We start from the raw sequence: 23,346 nt of genomic DNA, 5'->3' as shown, positions 1-23,346 counted from the left end.
AGTTTCCTACATTCGAAAGACATGCAGGTTTATAAGTTAATTGGCTTCTGTAAATTGTCCTTGGTGTGTAGTACATAGAACTAGTGCACTGGTGATCGATGGTCAGCATGGACTCAGTGGGCCGAAGGGCCTGTTTCCACGCTGTATCTCGAAACTAAAATATGAATTAATTACTGAAGAGCTGTCCAGTACCTGAATTAATTACATACCCAATTCCATCCTAGGTTTGAACTCATGACTCGTTTAGTAGTGACTAGTTTAATAACCAAAGGTTATGCTGAAAAGAAACTAGTTGCAATGATATTCACAGGCACTCAATATTGGAATGCACATGCGAGTTTAATAAACCATATATCCAACAACCATCTCCCCACCAGAAACATAACCACCATGCAACCATACTCAAATTGATTCTGAAATCCTGATGCAGCCGAGACTAACAATGCAATTAAACCAGAGTATCTGATATCCAAATCGTTGTAAAAATCATATTAACATAAAATTTGAGGTAAAAATCTATTTTAATTGAAATTTGCCCCAAAACAATTTTGCTTTAAAAAAAAAAAGATTCAAATATCTATTTTGAAAAAAGTAGCAAGATTTGCTTTTAACAGGAACAACCTGAAGCAGGTCAGAAAACGAGATTAACCATCACAGCGTGTTTGTTTAAAAAGTTAAACATCCCGCCTTGCTCATTTACAATATGTAAAGACTTCGGGCAGAGTAGTCAGGAGCAATACACGGCTCCTTAACAGGTGCAAAGGGGTAACTTAGAAAAGATTTGTTGTCCAAAATCACACAAGAAAGTGTTTAACAATCACAAGCCACCAGACTATGATTCAGGCTGGTTATTCTCACTGTAAACGCAGGTCTCCTTTTCGGCTTTCTGTTCCCTGCTTTTCTGCTCTTGAAATGCATCTCCAGTACCCATGACATGTGGCTCCAATTCCTGCCCGTCTTCTTCAGCTTTCTTGTCAAGTTCCTTTTCTTCCAGTCGCTCTTTTGAACCCACATGGCCATCAATTTTAGAGGGAGGAGAGCAGGTTCCTTTTATTGATTTCTCCTCAACATCATTTTTTGTTACCTCTTGCAGGTTGTATTTGCGGAAAAGTAAATAATCTCGGACTACACTCACACAGCACACACCTTTGATTATCTCCACTATGATGGTGTATTCAGGATGACCAAGATCAACTTTTGTTTTCAGCATTCAAATTTACTACTACTCCTGAAAAATGAGAAACCAAGTCAGTAATTCCTTCCAAACATGCAAAAGAAAAATGGGGAAAACACTGGCTGATCACTAACAAATATAGATTGCATGTTCTAGAGCAAGCTGTACAAACAAAGAACTGCAGATGCTGGTTTATATCAAAGATACAGTGTTGGAGTAACTCAGCGGGTCAGGCAGCATCTCTGGAGAAAAAGAGACGCTCCAGAGTTGCTGCCTGATCCCCTGAATTACTCCAACACCATGCTGCCTATCTTAAATTTTAGCTTCAATTTGAAAAATACCTTTCACAAAGCAAAGCTGTCCCAAGCCACTTCATATGGGCAGTGGCGCAACTGTAGAGTGCTACTTAGTTAAACCTCTGGTACCACCTATTTGGAGTTTGCATCCTCTCCCCTGCAACTATGTGGGATTCCTAGGGAAAATTATTAGGGAATGGGAATGCTCGTATTAAGTACTGCATAGACTCGAACATTAAGTACTGTTGATAAACAAGAGTCAAGGTCCACTGAAAGTAGCAATACAGTCGATAGGCCAGCAATGGCAGCATTTAAGGGTTGGTATCTCATGCTGCAAACTCACAAAACACTGGTTAGAACACAATTTCCATTTTCTCTACAATTCTGGGAGCCACACTAAAGGAAGGATGGGAGAGATGTGGTTGTGCTGGAGTGAGTACATAGGAGATTCACCAGAATGCGGCCTGGTTTGGAGAACCGTGGAGAATTTAATAACCATTCTTCCATCTTCATTTTACGTGCACCACAATATTAGTTTGCACCCTTTAAATGTTTAGAATGGAGTGTAAGAAAGAGCACCTCTGTGGCATCACTGGGACCAAATTATTGGATTAAAAATGCAGAGTTCACATTGCACCATGGCAGACATCTTTAGTCAGAGGGAAGTGAACCTGTGAAATTAATTGCTACAGAACTTTTAAGAAACCTAGCCAGTGGTAAAGTGGTTTTGTTTTATGTGAGGGATGGGGGAAGGGCGCCAGGGGAAACTTTATTTTCCAATGGGCGCCTGTGGATTTCGCCATCGAGGCGCTCGCAGTCTCAGGTGCAGACCGATGTCCGGAAGCTTCATACGACGCAGAAGGTTCGACCAGCCCGACCCGGGGTCAGATCGCCCAGCACGGGAAGTTGATATCCCCCTCATGCAGGAGTTTGATCGCCCTGACGCGGAGGGCACGACCGCCGGCTACGGGAGCCAAGATCGTCCCATCAGCGGAAGGCTCGAAGCCCCCAACCGCAGGAGTACAAAGAAGGGAAGAGATTTAACTTTTTTTCACCTTCCATCACAGTGAGGAATGTGTACGAGTGACTATGGTGGATGTTCATGTTAAAATGTATTTTGTGTGTTTTGTTGCTTTTTAATGGTATGACCGTATGGCAAATCAAATTCCTCGTATGTTGCAAAACATACTTGGCTAATAAAGTATGATTATGATCATGAGTATGACAAAGTGCGTTTTAAAAATCCCATTTGGTTCAGTAACATTCTTCTGGAAGGATGTCTGCTTATATACAATTCCAGATGCACTAATGTGGTTCATTCTTAAATGCTCCCTGAAATGGCCAACTCAGTTGAAAGGCAATTGGAGGTGGGTGATTAAATTTGGCTTTGCTAATGATGCACAGGTCATAATATAAATAAATGAACAAATAACTGATTGAGAATATTGCAATGCTGGAGATAAATATCCTGTCATCGACTCACCATGACATCCTATCTGTTTAGAATTAAGAAGCAATAATGGTGCAAATACACTACTGGTACTATTTTACGACCTAAGGACTGAATGGGAGGATACTAAGAAGCAAGTTACCTGGGAAATTGCAGAGGATATGCCAAAGCAATAGGGCAAAGAGACTTTACTGATCCAAACAAAGACTGGGATAGATGGAGGGGAAAGGAGTGTCTGACGTTTGTTCAGCAGAACTTTCTTCCTCATTCGTTTCTGGCACAACAAAACATTAATAGACTTTGTTCTGGGAAAAAAGCCAGACTAACTGGAGCAAGTGTCAGTGGGGCAACATCTAGCAAACAGTATCAAAAGGTTTAGAATAGCAATGGAAGAGGATATAGAGGACTCCAAGGTAAACTGGTGAGTTGGAGAAGAGCCAAGTTCAATAGGACGAGAACAAGTCTGGCTTTGGTAAATTGGAATCAAAGTTTGGCAGGCAAAACTGTTGTTTCACAATGGGAAGCCTTTCAAGTAGAAATGTTTCAGTTACAGTTGAGATACATTCCCATGAAGGATAAGAGTAGGGAAATTAAAACCCATGCTCTCTGTCTGACCAGAAAGGCAGAGAAAAATTAAGCAGGAAAAAAACATGAAAGATGCCAGGTTTTTATACATGCAAGAACCAGAATGTTTGAAAAAGTTCAGAGGCAAAGTAAAAAAAGGAAATAAGGGAGGCAACAAGAAAAGAAAGCAACGGCGGCACAGCAGTAGAGTTGCTGCCTTACAGCAAATACAGCGCCGGAGACCCGGGTTCGATCCAGACTACTGTACGGAGTTTGTACGGTCTCCCCGTGACCTGCATGGATTTTCTTGGGGATCTTCGCTTTCCTCCCACACTCAAAGACGTACAGATTTGTAGGTTAATTGGCTTGGTAAATGTAAAAATAAATTGTCACTAGTGTGTGTAGGATAGTGTTAAAATGCAGGGATCGCTGGTCGGCACGGACCCGGTAGGCTGAAGGGCCCGTTTCCACTCTGTATCTCTCAACTAATCAGAAGTCTGACAGCTGATATAAGAAGGGAATCCAAAAATATTCTCTCGGCATGTGAACAGGAAAAAGATTATAAAAAGAGAGATGAAAGTGAACAGAGACGAGAAAGGAAAGTCACTCATGGAGACAAAGGGCACAGTTGAGGTAACGAATGAGTTCTTCACATCAATCTTCACTAAGGAAGTTGTCGCTGTTGACGCTAGTAAAGGAAGATGAAATTGAGCTTCTGGATGGGTTAAAACATTTTTTTTTTAAATGATAAATGTATCAGGAAGAAAGCTGCATTTAAAGTGGACAAATTACCTGATCGAGATGGGATTGTTGGGGGAGTTAAGAGGGAAGATTGCAGAAGCCATGTTCAGAACCTTCCAAACATTTATTGAGTCAGTGGGACTGGAAAAACAACAAAATGTATTCTTGTTCATGGAGAGAATAATATAGTATCTAGGTTTAACCAAGGAAAGTTCTGGAAACAATATTTAGTAGAAGCAATAATCATCTGGACAAGTATGATTTGATCAGAGAAAGCCAGTGAGAATTTGCTAAAAAGGCAATTTTATCTAATTAACTTGATAGTTATTTAAATAACTGAAGAGGAAGGGAGGGGAAAATATCCGCATAGGGTATATATGGATTTCTAAAAAGGAACAGGCTGTAATCCAACTCCATGATTACGAGACAATGAAACGCACAAAAGCATTTACAGGTTAACAGAGTTTAAGGACTTTGTCCAGAAAGCTGCAATGATAAAAGGCTTGTTCTAAAATAAAACTGACTGTATTCAAAAAATGCCACAAGTCTTACCATATACAGTGTCCTCCATTATGTTTGGGACAAAGACCCATCATTTATTTATTTGCCTCCATACTCCACAATTCGAGATTTGTAATAGAAAAATATCACATGTGATTAAAGTGCACATTGTCAGATTTTATTAAAGAGTATTTTTATACATTTTTGGTTTACCATGTAGAAATTACAGCTGTGTTTATACATAATCCCCCATTTCAGGGCACCATAATGTTTGGGACACCTGGCTTCACAGGTGTCTATAACTGCTCAGGTGTTTTTAAATGCCACCTTAATGCAGGTATAAGAGAGCTCTCAGCACCCAGTCTTTCCTCCAGTTCTTCGATCACATTTGGATTTTTTTTTTTGCTGTTTATCAACGTGAGGACCAAAGTTGTGCCAATGAAAGTCAAAGAAGCCATTATGAGACTGAGAAACAAGAATAAAACTGTTAGCGACATCAGCCAAACTTTAGGCTTACCAAAATCAACTGTTTGGAACATCATTAAGAAGAAAAAGAGCACTGGTGAGCTCACTAATTGCAAAGGGACTGGCAGGCCAAGGAAGAGCTCCACAGCTAATGACAGAAGAATTATCTTTATAATAAAGAAAAATCCCCAAACACCTGTCCGACCGATCAGAAACACTCTTCAGAAGTCAGGTGTGGATTTGTCAATGATCACAGTCCACAGAAGACTTCATGAACAGAAATACAGAGGTGACACTGCAAGATGCAAACCACTAGTTAGCCGCAAAAACAGGATGTCCAGTTTATAGTTTGCCAAGAAGTACTTAAAAGAGCAACCACAGTTCTGGAAATAGGTCTTGTGGACAGATGAGACGAAGATTAACTTATATCAGAGTGATGGACAAGAGCAAAGTATGGAGGAGAGAAGGAACTGCACAAGATCCAAAGCATACCACCTCATCTGTGAAACAGTGGTGAGGGTGTTATGGCCTGGGCATTTGCTGAAGGTACTGGTTTACCTATCTTCATTGATGATACAACTGCTGATGGTAGTAGCATAATGAATTCTGAAGTGTATCGACACATCCTATCTGCTCAAGTTCAAACAAATGCTTCAAAACTCATTATCCGGCAGTTCATTTTACAAGACAATGAGCCCAAACACTGCTAAAACAACAAAGGAGTTTTTCCAAAGCTAAAAAATGGTCAATTCTTGAGTGGTCAAGTCAATCACCTCGATCTGAACCCAATTGAGCATGCCTTTTATATGCTGAAGAGAAAACTGAAAGGGACTAGCCCTCAAAATAAGCATAAGCTAAAGATGGCTACAATACAAGCCTGGCAGAGCATCGCCAGAGAAGACACCCAGCAACTGGTGATGTCCATGAATCGCAGACTTCAAGCAGTCATTGCTTGGAAAGGATATGCACAACATACTAAACATGACTATTTTCATTTACATGACATTGCGGTGTCCCAAACATTATGGTGCCCTAAAATGGGGAGGGGGGGGGACTATATATAAATACCGCTGTAATTTCTACATGGTGAAACCAAAATGTATAAAAATGGTCTTTATTAAAATCTGACAATGTGCAGTTTAACCACATGTGAGTTTTTTTAATTTTACAAATGTCAAATTCTGGAGTACAAAGGCAAATAAATACATGATGGGTCTTTGTCTCAAACATTATGGAGGGCACTGTATGAAAAAGGCAACATCTTGTCTACATAGTTGGTTCTAATGTCAGATTTCATCTTTATTTAAAACCAGCTTTGAAATAGCTGCAGAGTGATGCAGCAAGGAGAGCTACTGTCTCACAGCCTCTGAGGCCCAAGTTCAACCCTAACCTTGGAAGTTTGTGTGAAGTTTGCACGCTCTCCCTCCGAGTGCATGTTTTTTTCCCGGTAGTCCGGTTTCCTCCTACATCCAAAAATGTGTGGTTTGTAGGTGAATTGACGTCTGCAAATTGCCATAGTGCTTTGGGAATGGATGCAAACATAGGATAACATAGAACAATCTTTCAACCAATCAAAATATAGAAAGAATTTACATTTACCTGCCAGGGCCTTGATGACATCATCTCTGCTCATGTGACTGTTATTCCTAGCTTTATAAACAATCTGGAAAGTAGCCTTGTTGGGATCTTTGAACCAGGGTTCCAGGAAAGTCTCAAAGTACTTTGGGATCTCCTCCATGAAAGCCTTGCAGGACCCAGACACTGGCAACATCCGCAGAATAGCTCTGGTTTTCTTCTTCTTGGTGGTATGTAGATCCTTCAAAATGTAATGAGCTAATTTGTCCGGTTCTGTTTTTGAGTAAAAAAAAGGGGTGTTTTAGATTCACAAAATTACCGAGTTCATGCTTTCATATCACACATATCCTATCTGTTGTGAGTGCGGATTTCAAATAAATGACATGCTAATAAAATGTTGAGCTTATATCTTTGCTTTACACACACTAAGTAGAATATCTCAAATCAGAAGAGCAAAAGTGGCAACAAAGTACCAGAGAAGTTATGAGAATCAAACTTCAGAAGTAAGATTCAATGCTCACATCATTAAATAATGTGTTCAGCTGACACAATAAATTACAGATCTCCAACCCATGCAATTTTTTATATCACAAAATTCACCCATTTCCATTTGCAAAGCTAAATACTCTCTGGGATCCTTCTTACCACAGTCCTGAACCCATCTCTCTGTTAAGTTTAAAACAAAGTGCTGGAGGAACTCAGTGGGTTAGACGGTATTGTGGAGGGAAATCGATAGATGACCTTCCAAAACAGTACTGATCACCAAATCCCAGTTCCACTCACCAATCGCATTCCCCATGTACACGGGACTAGACACCAATTCGACTCTCTCTCCTTTACAGTATCCTGGACCCAGGCCCAGTCCTTATGCCCCTGTCCCACTTAGGAACCCTGAACGGAAACCACTGGAGACTTTGTGCCCCACCCAAGGTTTCCGTGCGGTTCCCGGAGGTTTTTGTCAGTCTCCCTACCTGCTTCCACTACCTGCAACCTCCGGCAACCACCTGCAACCTCTGGGAACCGCACGGAAACCTTGGGTGGGGCACAAAGTCTCCAGAGGTTTCCGTTCAGGTTTCCTAAGTGGGACAGGGGCATTATTTCCCAATTTCCCTTGAGCACTTTTCAATGGTGTGGCAAAGGAAAGTATGTAATGGTCATTCACTGGTATCAATTCCTCAGGCACTGCTAAACCTTGCTGCCTAGGCCCATAACAAAAACAACCCTTAGCTCCTCTGACCCCCCTCCAGAGCACCGATGAACTTCTAGTCTGCTGTATTTATACTCATATATTGCATAAGTAGTTTTTATGCTCCACATCAGCCTCTGGCCAATTACTATAATAAGTTCATGTTAATTTATTGTCAGACACCTTTGTTTGGTGTAGTGAAATTCACTGGCCAGGTCAGTCATACAAGTTAAAAAGCACCAGACTCAAAAAACACATTTTAACATAAGCATACATCACAGTGACTCCTACACATTCCTCACTGTGATGGAAGGCTAAAATAAAGTTCCAAGTCCTTCCCTTGTTGTTCTTCCTTGGTCGGGGGCCTCGAACCCCCCGTTGACGGGACTACAGTTCTCTATCCTGCAGCCACAATTCTGTCCTTGGTCTAAAGTCTTAAATGTTACAAGCTTATCAAGTATTCATCCAGGTACTTAAATGGGCCATGCTGTTTCTACCACTTTCTGACATCACAATTACAATCACAATAATACTTTATTAGCCAAGTATGTTTTGCAACATGCGAGGAATTTTAGTTGCCAAGTTAGTCATACAAATAAAAAGCAGCGGAACACACAAAATACATTTTAACATAAACATCCACCACAGTGACTCCTCCACATTCTTCACTGTGATGGAAGGAAAAAAAAAAGTTCAAATCTCTTCCCTTCTTTGCTCTCCCGCGGTCGGGGGCCTCGAGCCCTCCATTGATGGGCCGATCTTGACTCCCGTAGCCGGCGGTGTTTTGGCCCACCGAATCGGGGCGATCAGCTCCTGCGGGGGGATTCAGCTCCCGCGTCGGGCGATCGAATCCCGCATCGGGGCTGGTCAAGCCCCTGCATTGTTGGAGCTCCTGACTGGCATCTCCTGAGACTGCGAGCTCTCGATGTAAAGTCCGCAGGCCGCAGGTGAAGCGATCCCAGGCAAGGGATCGACTCCGATATTAAGTCCAAGCCCCGCTATGGGGCTCAAAGTCGCTCCGAGGAGGCCTCCAGCTCCATCGATGGTAGGCCGCACAGCGACCGGAGATGCCACCCGGAAAACAATCCGGCAAGGTAAGAAACTGAAAAGGTTTCCCCGGACCCCCACATAAAACAAACCAGAGAATTTACACAGACATCAAATTCCAATCGCCATCCTGATTAAATAATCTTTCCACATTTCCCCTTTACTTCTTTGACTAATTGCTGTAAATCTATGCCCCATATTTATTGAACACTGTCAATAAGAGACTTGATTCGTAAGTTTGGAGATTACACTAAAATAGGTGGTTTCCTAGATAGTGAAGAGGCTTATCAAAAACTAGAGCAGGATCTTGATCAGCTGGGCAAGTGGGTTGCAGATTAATGGAGTTCAATGCTGGCAAGTGTGAGGTGTTGCATTTTGTGAAGTCAAACCAAGACAGAACGATCACAGCAAATGGTAGAGTCCTGGGAAGTGTTGTAAAACATAAGGATTTAGCAGTACAAGTGCACAGCACCCTGTAAATGCCACCACAGGTAGTCAGGGTAGTAAAGAAAAGATTTACGAAGATGTTGCCAGAACTCGAGGACCTGAGCTATAGGGAGAGATTGGGAAACCCTGGACATTTTTCCTTGGCGTGGAGGAGGCTAAGGGGGTGATTCTATAGATGTGTATAAAATTATAAGGGGAATTGATAGAGTGAATGCACAGACTTTTACCCAGGGTAAGGGAATCAAGAACCAGATGACAGGTTTAAGGTGAGAGAGGAAAGATTTAATGGGGACCTTAAAGTAACTTTTTCAAAGAGGGTGGTTGGTATATGGAAAGAGCTGACAGAGGAAGTAGTTGAGGCAGATAAGAACATTTTTTTACAGACACTTTGACAGATACATGAATAGGGCAGGTTTTCAAGCATATGGACCATAGCAAGCAAATGGTAGTAGCTCAGATGGAGGATCTTGGTTCGTATGAGCGAGTTGGGCCGAGAGGTCCGTTTCCGTAATGAACTACTTTGACCATGACTCTGCTACGAGTTGCATTCCCCTTCAGGTTTATTTAGTAGGGTAGGGAAAAAAAGGGAAATTATTACAACATTCCTCTCACAGTTGGGACACAATTCAATCCAGAATTGAAAAGAAAATAACGTCACCGATGTTTTGAGTTCTGATGAAGACAACATTGTTGGCCCCACTGTCCAAAGCCTGGAATCGGCGGAGTTGCTTCTGTGTTGATGCACTGATCTGATTTACTTCCTTCTTCAGAGCAGCTTCGGCATCATCATCTTCCTCGTCCTCACTGTTAGATTCCTCTACAAACTATGTAAAAACAAATGTAAAATCTGAATATTTAAAAAAGGTAAACCAAGATACTATGCTTCCTTTGCTACATAACACACTTATCCACAAACCCCCAAGTTCAGTACTCCATTACAGGAAAAAATGCTGTCCTATGCAAATTATATATTATCTGTTCACAACCAGGCCCACCATGAATACAAGTGTCTTACATTTGATAAGCTTTTGCTGTTTCCATTAATTACTTAGTCTACTACTCCCACATAAATAACTGACCAGCCTCTGCTTTTATGCTGCCCTTGAAGAAGTTTTAAACAATAGTTTAAATGTTCCAGAAGGACCCCAAATTCATTGAATGAACATGGAAGTATCCACATGTCATATTGACTGGTTTCTTAACATATTTTTAAAATGAATTATTTCTGTTTTCCCTTCTGGACAGATATTAATTGCATTTTTAGATATTACCAGAATCAAGGGATGGGGCAAAAGATCAATTGTGATCTTTTTGAATTGTGGAGCAGATATGAGGGACCATAGGCCTACTTTGCTTACTTTCCATTTCTTGTTCTTAATAAACTTGGAATATGATTCCTATACATCACCAAACTACTTTGTGAACAATATGTTGCACAACGCATTTTAAAATGTATTAAGAGTTATGGGAAAGCATGGTTTATAAAATATTCAGCTCTAACCATCCCTTTTACAAAACCTGGATCGCAAATAACCACCTTTGTTCACTCAGAAGTTGTTAAAATGACCGCATAATTGCTTCAATATTGCCAGCAACAAGAGCACCACGTAACACAACTTTTCACATTCAGATATTAGATAGCAGGACAATAGAAAACCAGAGAGTCCACAGTTATTGAAAATCCATTGGTTCGCCAATGGGAATGCATGACAGAGCCTTTAACATATTAAAGCCAAGACATACAGTAGGTATAAAATGGCTTTGATGATGTATTCACTGGAATTTAGAATGATGAGAGGGAAAACATATAAAATTATTAAGGGATTGGACACACGAGATGAAGGAAACATGTTCCCGATGTTGGGGGAGTCCAGAACCAGGGGCCACAGTTTAAGAATGGGGGGTAGGCCATTATGAACTGAGATGAGGGAAAACCTTTTCACACAGAGAGTTGTGAATTTGTGGAATTCTCTGCCACAGAAGGCCATGGAGGCAGATTCATTGGATGCATTTAAAAGAGAGTTAGGTAGAGCTCTTAGGGCTATTGGAATCAAAGGATATGGGGAGAAGACAAGAACGGGGTACTGATTGTGGATGATCAGCCATGATCACATTGAATGGTGGTGCTAGCTCGAAGGGCCGAATGGCCCACTCTTGCACCTATTGTCTATGTATCTATGTATTACAACATCAACCAACAGCATTGCTAACATCAAGGATTTAAAATCTAAACCAAGTGACAACATTTGCGATCAGTCGGCGCTTTAGAGTTCAGTTGAAACAATTATGTCAATCCAACAACCCAGTTTCTGTCTTGCTCCTCCCCACTCCATCAAAGCTGCGGTTATAAAGTCCAAACATATAAATATCAACCAATACTAACACAAAATCTCCAGACATATAATTCGTACATTTCCAATGCTGGAGTTACTGCTTTGAAAACTGCAACCAATGTGAAAGTATTTTTGGACATATTTTGATTTTCTTCCAGACTGCTAATTCCAAATATGAAACTAATGGAATGAAATATGAATGAAACAGAAAACAGTATAGGGAAGGTGGTGGTGATGTTATCTGATGGATAATAGAGGCCTGGAGCCTGGATTTAGAGTTCAAAGACACCAGCTCAAAAGTAAGAATTGGAGAGGAAATCTAAAACACAGTCAGTTAAATAAACCAAGCTAAAGACTGACCATTAGTTATGGTGAATCTTGAAATTACTGGATCATTGCATCTGGTTCACAAGAATCATAAAAAGTGTATAACACAGAAGCAGACACATTTGCCTCACCCTATAAATGTCAATAATTATAAAGCCTACCCAGCCTAATCGCACTTTCCAGAAATAAATCTTTAGACATCCAAGTACAAATACTGTTAAATGGGATGAGGTTTCCACCTCTTCCAGGCATTGAATTCGAAACTCTAACCATGCTGTAGACAAAAAAATAAGTCCAGTCAACTCTAATCCTTCTACTGATTACCATTGTAAACTCCTCTAGAGGAAATATGCCCTACTTGCTTTTAGACCCTTCATACTTTTAGAAATCTTAATTAAAATTTCCTTTGGTCTTCCCTGTTCAGAAGGATAAAATTCTGGATTATCCAATCTTCCTCATGAATAAAGTTATCTATTCCTGGCAATCTCCTCTGCACCCCCTTGATGTAATTATATTTTCATTAATATAATGACTGGAACTATAAGCTGCAGCCTTACAAGTACTGTATTTAATTCTAACAAACTACCTCCTCCTGTGTTTCAGTGAAAGGAAAAGACACCATGAGTCTTTAATCATCTTTTGTAACTGTCCTGCCAACTTAGTGGGATACATGCTCCAAAGTTCCTCTGTTCTGCCATATACAGTGCAGTCAGAAAGTATTCAGACTCCTTCACTTTTTCCACATTTTGTTACGATACAGCATTATTTTAAAATGGATTCTTTCTTTTTTTTTAAATTATCAATCTACACACAATACCCAAGAATGAAGAAGCAAAACAAGCGTTTAGAAAATTTTGCAAAGTGATTAAAGAGAAATAACTGAAATATCATTTACAGGCCCTTTTGCTGTCCTATGACACTCAAAATTGAGCTTAGGTTCATCCTGTTTCCATTGATTATCCTTGAGATGTTTCAACAACTTGATTGGAGTCCACCAGTGGTAAATTAAATTGATTGGACATGATTTGGAAAGGCACATGCCTGTCTATAAAAGGTCCCACAGTTGACAGTGCATGTCAGAGCAAAAACCAAGCCATGAAGATGAAGGAATTGCCCGTAGACCTCCGAGCCAGGATTGTGTCGAAACATAGATCTGGGGAAGGGTATAAAACAATTTCTGCAGCATTGCAGGTCCTGAAGAGCACAGTAGCCTCTGTCATTCTTAAATGGAAGAACTTTGGAACCACCAGGATTCTTCATAGAGCTGGCTGTCTGGCCAAACCGAGCAATCGGGGGGAGAAGGACCTTGGTCAAGGAGGTCACTCTGACAGAGCTCCAGAGTTCCTCTGTGGAGATGGGAGAACCTTCCAGAAACATAACTATATCTGCAGCACTCCACCAATCAGGCCTTTATGGTAGAGTGGCCAGACGGAAGCCACTCCTCAATAAAAGGCACATGAGAGCCCGCTTGAATTTGCCAAAAGGCACTTAAAGGACTCTCAGACCATGAAAAACAAGATTCTTTGGTCTGATAAAACCAAGATTGAAACTCTTTGGCCAGAATGCTAAGCGTCATGTCTGGAGGAAACCAGGCACCGCTCATCACCTGATCAATTCCATACCTACGGTGAAGCATGGTGGTGGCAGCGTCATACTGTGGGGATCTTTTTCAGCGGCAGGATTGAGGGAAAGATGAATGGAGCAAAGTACAGGGAGATCCTTGATGAAAACCTACTCCAGAGCGCTCTGGACCGCAGATTGGAGCGGAGGATCACCTTCCAACAGGACAATGACCCTAAGCACAGAGCCAAGGCAATGCAGGAGTGGCTTTGTGACAAGTCTGTGAATGTCCTTGAATGGCCCAGCCAGAGCCCGAACTTGAACCTTATCGAACATCTCTGGAGGGACCTGAAAATAGCTGTGCATCGACGCTCCCCATCCAACCTGACAGAGCTTGAGAGGATCTGCAGAGAAGAATGGAAAAAATTACCCAAATACAGGTGTGCCGAGCTTGGAGCATCATACCCAAAAGACTTGAGGCTGTGGTCACTGCCAAATGCGCCTCAACAAAGTACTGAGTAAAGGGTCTGAATACTTATGTACATGTGATATTTCAGTTATTTCTATTTAATTACTTAGCAAAATTTTCTTAACACCCGTTTTCTCTTTTTTTAATTATGGAGTATTGATGATAAAAAAAAGAATATATTCATTTTAGAATAAGGTTTTAGCGTAACAAAATTCAAGGGGTCTGAATACTTTCTGAATCCGCTGTATCTCGGCATTACTCAATTACTATATATTCCCTTGCCTTGTGCATCCCCGCAAATGTATTAACTGCACTTCTCTCTATGTGCCTTTTATGGAAAGAGATTTGCCATCCAGACCTACTCCAGTCCTGCATGTCATTTCACGGGGGGGGGGGGGAGGAAACACTTGCTGTCAACATTGACTCATCCCTAATTTCCCTATAAGGGAGATTGGCATCAACTACACTGCCACAAATCACCGTGAGGATGATATATCCTTCCTTTAAATACCTTTAAGTTTATTATTTTAGTAAAACAATAGTCTAATTCAATGATTACCATTACTGCCAATAATTATTCATTTGTTCTTTTTGTGTCTATCTCCAATTATTCATTCCAAATATATATTTGATTCAAGTCGTACAGCATCGACCTAGCAATTCCATGTGATTTCACCTTGCAAACCAGCCTACAATGAGGGTTCTTGTCAAAAAGGTCCATGTAGACAATGTTGACCACCCTGCCCACTTCAATGGAAACTTCAAATCATTTAACTTAAATTGCCGGATTGTTGTGCTTGGACTCAACTGATACATCTCTATCATTATTCCAGCAATCTAACCAATCCAATAATTTAGAAACAAGGAATGGCAGATGCTGGTTAATACCCAAAAGGACACAAAGTACTGAAATAACTCAGCAGATCGGGCAGCATTTCTGGAGAATATGGATAGGTGACGTTTTGGGTCATGAAGAAGGGCGTCAACTCAAAACGTCACCTATCCATATTCTCCAGAGATGCTGCCTGACCTGGTGAGTTACTCCAGCAGTTTGTGTCCTTTTGTACAATCCAATACCCTGTTGCGCTACCATTAGCAGCGACATTCACATACTGCATCTACAGTTCCTTATGTCTACATTTGCCTATATCACAGGCTTTACATTTATTGAATGTTGGGACAGCACATACAGCATCATGTGTGCACATATCCACACTTTTTAGATGATGGGTGTGAGTAGGGTTGCCAACTTTCTCACTCCCAAATAAGGGACAAAAGGTCAAAATAAGGGACAAAATCCCAACTAAATTCGTTGACCGACTCGGCCGTGGTTGGGTGAATTGGCCTGGGTGTTGGACTGCACACAAAGCCCAGCCGACGGGCCAGCTGAAGAGTTTTGGCCCGGGCCGTGCGACATCGCACGCAAAGTCCGCCACCCCATCCAACTCATGAACCGATGACGAGCCATGAGAAGGAGGGGTGGTGGTGTCGGCGGTAAGCGAAGGTCCAACTGCTGGCCGGGCTGCCGACCGACGGGGCCACGGGCGAGGTGCTACTGCTGCACTCCATGGGCTGCACTATGTTGGGACAGGTGAGGCTCGACACGGCGCTCCAACAAGAGTCCCCTCAACCCAAGTCGTACCAGTCAAATACGGCACAAGGGCGGTCCTGTATGGGGCAAACCAATTTAGCACAATATAGGATATATTTAGCCCAATATGTCCGGCTAATACCGGACAGTTGGCAACCCTAGGTGTGAGTGAGGCTTTATCTCAGTTTGCCCCATTTCAGTGCCTTATATATTGTGGCTGCCTCAGGACAGTTTAAGGGACAATTAGGCAGAGGCAGTGACATTGTCAATGAATTAATGAACAAAGATAACTGAGTTGGATTTAGAGTTGCCTGTATGCCCACGGTGTCCCAACTCACAGCCACTACACATTCTGGCTGCATCGCACCTTTTCTGGGCCATATAGTTGGTCCGCATACTCATTCAGCAAGCTGTACGCTTCTGCTGTGCATTTTCTCTCGTTCATGTTGCAGGTGATAAGCAGACCCTGCATCCCAGCTTCCAGCTCTCGACTCCCGCGGGACTTCTTGGCCGCATGGCGCAAGTATGAGCTCTTGGTTCTCTTCTTCGCTTTTGGATCGGCTGTGGTCATGGCTGTTTAAAACAGACAAAAAAAAACAGGCAGCTCTAATTTCAAGCAACTGCACAAACACGATATTATAGTGCAAACTAGCTACAAATCCTTCCCTTTGCGCATAACATATGACATCTTATCTTACCGTTTATCTGAAGGGCTACTCTGCAGAACTCCTCCCTTTCGCATCATTAAACTGCGACACAACCAGACTAATACTGTACGGGTCCTAATGCTGCCAGACCTATGGTCTCCTTTTACCGCCTAGCAGCTACAATTTCGCAAATCACCGAGATTGGCATTTTCTGGATACAATTATAAAAACTGAAAGCAAAATAAAACCTGTGGTAAATGTTAGGTAGACAAAAATGCTGGAGAAACTCAGCGGGTGAGGCGGAAATTAGATCCAGGGCGCGAAAGAATAGGCGACGTTTCGGTCTGAAGAAGGGTTTCGGCCCGAAACGTCGCCTATTTCCTTCGCTCCATAGATGCTGCTGCACCCGCTGAGTTTCTCCAGCAATTCTGTGTACCCCCCTTCTTCAGACCGTCTCCTTTCCCCACTTGTAAAATCAAGACCTATTCTGAAGAAGGGTCTCGACCCGAAACGTTACCCATTCCTTCTCTCCAGAGATGCTGCTTGTCCCGCGATAACTCACGATACGTGATAATAATAAACTTTAAACTAATGGAGAGTCTGCATTAAAAAAATATGTGCATTCATATTCCTGCCTGAATTATGTAATCATTCAGTACATCTATGGTCACTTCAGAGACCATGGAGTCATTTTGGCCCGTCAAATATCTGCTAGTTTCATTTACAGCAATCCCATTTGTCCTATTGCAAAAAAACCCTGCTGGGGGAACTCAGTGGGTCAGGCAGCATCTGTGGAGGAGATGGACAGACAACGTTTTGGTGGAAGAAATGCGTTCACACTAGAGTGGAGGTGGGTACAGGTCCACCACCTATTTTCCGGCAACTGGTGGTCCGACACCTCTAAACTGAACAAAATTATGAGAGAGCACTTGAAATTCCCCCACCCTGCAGAAAATGTGGTGCCTATGCCGGGTGAGGTGGCCAATCTCTACCTCATTTGGTCTTCTACGCCAATCAGCAGATCTGTTCTCTTAGCTGACTTGATTGTGAGTTGATCCAACTTTGTTCCATGCTAACCAGTCAGCGGAAAGACTGCATGATTACAATCATGATGGATTCTTGATCAGTACGGTTGTCAGAAGTTATGGGGAGGCAGGAGAGTGGGGTTAGGAGGAAGAGATAGATCAGCCATGATTGAATGGGGAAGTTGAACTGGTGCTGAATGGCCTAATTCTGCTCCTATCACTGATGACCTTATGACTTCTGAGGCCGATCAGCAGGTCAAATTTGCCTTCTGCGTCCGGAGTTCTGGAACTCCGGCTCGGCCGGAGCTGGTGGATTCCATGGCCGATTTCCGAGGCTGACTTTGCAGGCTGGTATGATGGCTCCTGGGTGGCCTAGGTGGACCATTCTGAGAGGGTTGCATTCCTCTTGGAGGTCGTGACCTCTGTTGGTTTGGCAAAATGGATAATCCCAAAAGGTTCTGGAACCAAGTGTGCCGGAAAATCGGTGGTGAGCCTACGTGGCTTACCATTCATTTCTCTCACATTTCTCCACTGCCCTAATCACTCTACTCCAGCCTCCCCCTCCGGATGTCCATCTCTCAAGTATGTCTCACATTTCCCTTTTATCCGCCTCTTCCTGGCCCCTTCCACCCATGTTCCTTATTACATTTCACACCTCTTCGTTCCTTTTCTGACACCTTTTTGTCTCCACCTCTAGCTTTTGTCACTTACTCCATCCATCAGTTTATCATCCCCCCTCCCCCCCCCCCCCCCTCTCCCCCCTCTCCCCTCTCCAGCTATCACTTGCAAAGGTTTGGCCCAGGCCCTCCCCTTCTTTACAGCATTCTTCCCCATACTGCATCGGTTTGAAGAAGGTCCCGACCTAAAACATTTTCTGCCTACTCCCTCCACTGATCCTGCCTGACCTGCCGATCTCCTTCAACAGTTTATTTTGCTAAAAATTAAAGTATCTGCAGCTGCCTGTGTTATAATTAGTCCTGCACCTCCCCCCCACCCCACCCCATTATTGGAAGCCAAGTTATTGTAACTGATTTTTGCCTTGCTAAATAGATGTTGCATTTATGATGTACTGTTAATGATCAACAATACTGGAATGGGAAATAGTTCACTCTCCTGGTATAGTTTAAGGGAGCTTTAAACTTAACTTCAGTGTTCAAAGTACATAATTATCAGGTTGTACCAACTGTGAACAAACAGTGAAAAAAATGTTCCTCGTGCTTATCCTGATAATTAAATATATTATGGACTATTCATCTAATTAAAACATAATGTGTAAAGTACATCCATGCACTTTTTCAACAATAACAACAATTTATTCTGAACTCTTTCATAAAGTGGGTAATTTTTGGTTCATTTTAATTAAAAGAATATTTAAATAAAAACAGGTATATATTTGTTCTTCTAATTTCTTATAAATAGAAAATAAAATAAAATTGAACTCATCATATAGTTAAGAATGACAACATTCCAAATCCATGCATAAAAATGTAAACAAACTGGCCTAGATTTCACTGGTAAATAATTTCGAATGAAATTGTCAGCAGATGCAAAAGCCAACAAATGTAGGGTTTCCACAGAAGTAGCTGAGCATGGAAACTATAGACTTACTTGGTCATAGGTCATAACTGGCCAGATGCTCTGAGCTGCACAACATAGAACAGCAGTACAGCACATGAACAGGCCTTTTGGCCCACAACATCAGTTCCAGTCATCATGCCAATTTAAAGTAATTCCATCTACTTGTATATGGTCTATTTCCTAACTGTTCATGTTCCTGTGTCCTACTGTAGCTGAACTTCCCAGGGAGTCCAGCCACCATTTTCAAACTAACTGATATCCCCAGAATTTATATATGAAAATCAGAGAGAAAATATGAGGTCCTAATTACAATGTTAGCAGGCCATTTGATTTGCATGCTCAATTATAATGTCTCAACACCTCAATAAAAAGATTCTAATCTGAATTGTGTCACTGCAAAAGATTATCATGGATTATCAAGAACATACTCAAGAACATTTCCTAGGGCGGCACAGTAGCGCAGCCATAGAGTCGCTGCCTAACAGAGCCCAGGTTCGATCCTGCCTTTGGATGTTATGGAGCTTGCACGTTCTCCCTGTGACAGTGTGGGTTTCCTCCAGGTTCTCCGGTTTCCTCCCACATTCCAAAAACGTGCGGGTTAGTCGGTTAATTATCTTCTGTAAATTGTCCCTAATTTGTAGGGTAGAACTAGTGTATGGGTGATTGTTGGTTTTTTGTGGCCTTGGTGGGGGGCCTATTTTCACACTGTACCTCTAAACTATTCCATCTGTGCACCTCAGAACTGGAGCGGAAACACATCATCCAAATGAGAACAAAAACAAATTACTGAGGAAGTCAAAAGATCAAACAGGAGCTGTTGGGGTGGAAGAAGTGGAGTTGGGAGACAGAGTCAGTTGGATACAGGCAAAAAACAAAAAGGCAGATGGAGCCAGGTAAGGGGGATGGGAGGGTTAAGGTGGAGATAGCAGTAGATCGAAACAAGTACAGTGGCGCAGCGGTAGTGTAGGAGCAATTCATGCTTAGGCTAGTTACTGTTAGCATATTATGTTATTTTGTCTAGATATTTCTAGCAGTATTATTTTAAACACTTGGGGGTGGGCATTTGATACGTAGATGGGCGTGACATATATAATAGAGGGAGAGGGACTGACCAGATCAGAGCAGTAACGAAATTGGAGAGAAAACAGCTCTTACCAGATAGTAAGAACGGAAAGCTACAATTTGTATAAGAATAAAGAGGATCTGGTATGTTCATTTTTTTGTTTGTAAAACTACTTCAATAACCACTGGAAATAACGACTGGAAGATCCGTTTTTTTTTGTCTGCGTAAGATCTGTGTAGTAATGGCAACGGAAAGTTGGACATTGGAAAAGTTTGAAATTGCCATTACAGGTAGAGTTGCCAGACAGCGCCAGACACCAGTTAAAACTCGGTGGGCTCAAAACTAAAATGTCAGTATCCGATAAGAAAGGAATATGATGATTCCCATTAATAAAGATTAAACCAGATAGGGAGGGGATCTGATGGATGAAGTATGTGGAGCCAGGAGAGGAGGGGATTGAAATGGGTGCTGGGGAGGCCATGAAGAGGTAATGGAAAGGTGACAAAAAAGGGAGGACTAGAAATGGATTGGAAGGAATGAGAGGGAAGAACATAGGAAGTAAGTGTTACCTGAAACTGGAAAATTCAATGTTCATACCATTACATGATAACCAGTTTGGTTTTAAAGCTAAACATGACACTGACGTGCATATATGCCCTAAAGGAGATTGTAAACAAATATAGAGGCATAAACTCTTCAATTCTTATGTGCTTTATTGATGCTTCAAAAGCCTTTGATCGTGTTAATCACAGAAAGCCGTTTGATAAAATGAGTCAAAGAGGGGTGCCTATATACATTGTGAGAATTTTGGCTTACTGGTATGCCCATCAGACTATGCAAATAAAATGGGGCAATAGGGTCTCAGCCCCATTTGGGCTTAGCAATGGTGTTAGACAAGGGGGAATTTTGGCCCCAGTCCTTTTTAATCTTTATATTGATGATCTGTCCAAACAATTTGTAATACTGGGTGCACGATTGGTAATATTTTAGTGAACCAAATGTATGCAGATGATCTTGTGGTCATTAGTCCATCTAGCGCTGGTCTCCAGCAGCTTCTTACTATATGTTCTGTGTATGGTGTGGAACATGATATTAAATATAATGCTTGTAAGAGTGCTGATCTGATCTGTATTACCAATGAGGATAAATGTCTAAAATTTCCTGATTTTAAATTGTCTGACAATAATCTTAGTGTCTGTAATAAGGTAAAATATCTTGGGCATTTTATTACAGAACAAATGACAGATGATGAGGATATTTATAGGCAATGACGTATGCTGTATGTACAGATGAATATTCTCTTGTGTAAGTTTGGTGAAGATGTCGCTGTTTAGAGCATATTTCACACCACTCTATACTGCGCACCTGTGGTCGAACTACGGAAAGACAAGTTTGCATAGACTAAAGGTGGCCTACAATGATGCCATGAGAACACTGCTAAGGAAACCTAGATGGTGTAGTGCTAGTAACATGTTTGTGGCTGCAGGAGTCTGTACTTTAGAAGCTACCCTAAGAAATCATATTTATAAATTCATTTGCAGGATAAATGACTCTAAAAATGTAATTATCATGGCTTTGTCAAACGTAAGGTTTCACACTACACACTACCAGTCCCAGTTGTGGAGACACTGGTATCGCTGTCTCGTTATAGGACATTGGTAATTCTTTTTTATTCTGGATTTTAAATCATGTATTGTGCTTTTTTTAAATATATAATTTATGATACAAAGATTGTATATGTATGTTATGATGTTTTTATATGCAATGTAATTTTATGTAATGTTGCCCCTTGTCAGGCCGTTGAGCCCGAAATAAAGTCTATTTATTTAACATTGTAGAATATGAGGTATAGAAACAGAAAATAGGTGCAGGAGTAGGCCATTCGGCCCGTCGAGCCTGCACCGCCATTCAATATGATCATGGCTGATCATCCAACTCAGTGTCCTGTACCTGCCTTCTCTCCATATCCCCTGATCCCTTTAGCCACAAGGGCCACATCTAACTCCCTCTTAAATATAGCCAATGAACTGGCCTCAACTACCTTCTGTGGCAGAGAATTCCAGAGATTTACCTGAAAAATTTTTTCCTCATCTCGGTCCTAAAAGATTTCCCTCTTATCCTTAAACTGTGACCCCTTGTTCTTGACTTCCCCAACATCGGGAACAATCTTCCTGCCTCTAGCCTGTCCAACCCCTTAAGAATTTTGTAAGTTTTGGGGGGGGGGGGTTCAAAAGGGGTTTTTTCCCGACCTGATCCTGAATTATATTTGGTTGGAGTGCAAGATGTTGCTAAAGAATCGTTCCTATGGCCATTCTGTGTGTTTTTAAAAAAAATCATCTGACAAGTTAATCGCTGGAATGATTTTAAAATCAGCTTCTGAAGCCGTCAATGCCGACAACGGGGACGGATTTTATGGAGGACCAGGTAAAAGAAAGTAGTAGCTACATTTTTGTTATGTATAAAAGTGTTTCTTAAGATGTATTTAATTCACATTTTAAGTTGCGAAACGGTGATTTCCCCCCCCGAAGAACCGGCAGTGTATTTGCTGCCGATATGGGGGACTAAATTCACCGCACCTGAACGTTCCAAATGGTCCCGTTCCAGAAAATCCCACTCGCAAGCTGATTTAAATGGCCATTAATTTACAGGTATTAAACATTAAATTCATTCCATTTGGCCTAAAAACCCATGACAATGTGAGAGAAGGGTTAATAGGGATGGTTAAATTATACTAGAACTCTGAAAAATATAACTTAGAAAGAAATGAGCTTATCCGCAGAAGCCAGACTGCTGGTGGAATAAAGTAACAATATACAGAACAGAGAGAAATTCTAGATAAAAAGTAGCAAACAGATAACAACTTCAGCAGAAGGCCTTGGGAGTCTTGACGTCAGGAAATGGTCCGAGACATTCCTGGACTTTCTCGTGGGAATGTGGGCTTTATGTTATGATTGGACGAAACTCGATGGGGAGACCTGAGGTAGTGACCACAGTGAAGAAGGGTATAAAGATAGAAAGCATCTCCATTTTCTTTGTGCCTCCAGGGGACATCAGAGGAGAGACACCTATTCTGCAGAATATGAAATTAATAAAAACACTTCTTTGTCTGAATTTGTCTCAAGAGCATTTGTGATTTTTGAATCTCACAACTTGGGGGCTCGTCCGGGATCCAATACTCTAGACAGCTGACGGGAGTAGACGGACGAAGGGAAGGTGCACCCTGCTGAGTTCAGCAGTCTCAGACTCCTTGCTTGTCGTCAGCTGTTTAAGCAGTAGTATCCGGACCACACAGAGACTCGGCAAAGAA

The 23,346-nt window shown here is 41.7% G+C and overlaps 1 protein-coding gene across 1 annotated transcript; it reads right to left on the bottom strand.

Moving 5' to 3' along the window:
• Positions 1-320: 320 nt before the first annotated feature.
• Positions 321-16,579, bottom strand: thumpd1 (THUMP domain containing 1). The gene is given in 6 exon segments (XM_055651701.1): positions 321-1,198; positions 1,200-1,228; positions 6,791-7,039; positions 10,105-10,270; positions 16,094-16,299; positions 16,425-16,579. Coding segments are annotated over 5 exon segments (1,014 nt in total). The 5' UTR covers positions 16,298-16,299; positions 16,425-16,579; the 3' UTR covers positions 321-832.
• Positions 16,580-23,346: the final 6,767 nt, after the last annotated feature.

The sequence above is a fragment of the Leucoraja erinacea genome, chromosome 20 (assembly GCF_028641065.1).
Source record: "Leucoraja erinacea ecotype New England chromosome 20, Leri_hhj_1, whole genome shotgun sequence".
NCBI classification, from domain to species: Eukaryota; Metazoa; Chordata; class Chondrichthyes; order Rajiformes; family Rajidae; genus Leucoraja; species Leucoraja erinaceus.
Note: the sequence above shows the minus strand (reverse complement) of the source record. Positions and strands in the feature narration are given on the sequence as shown.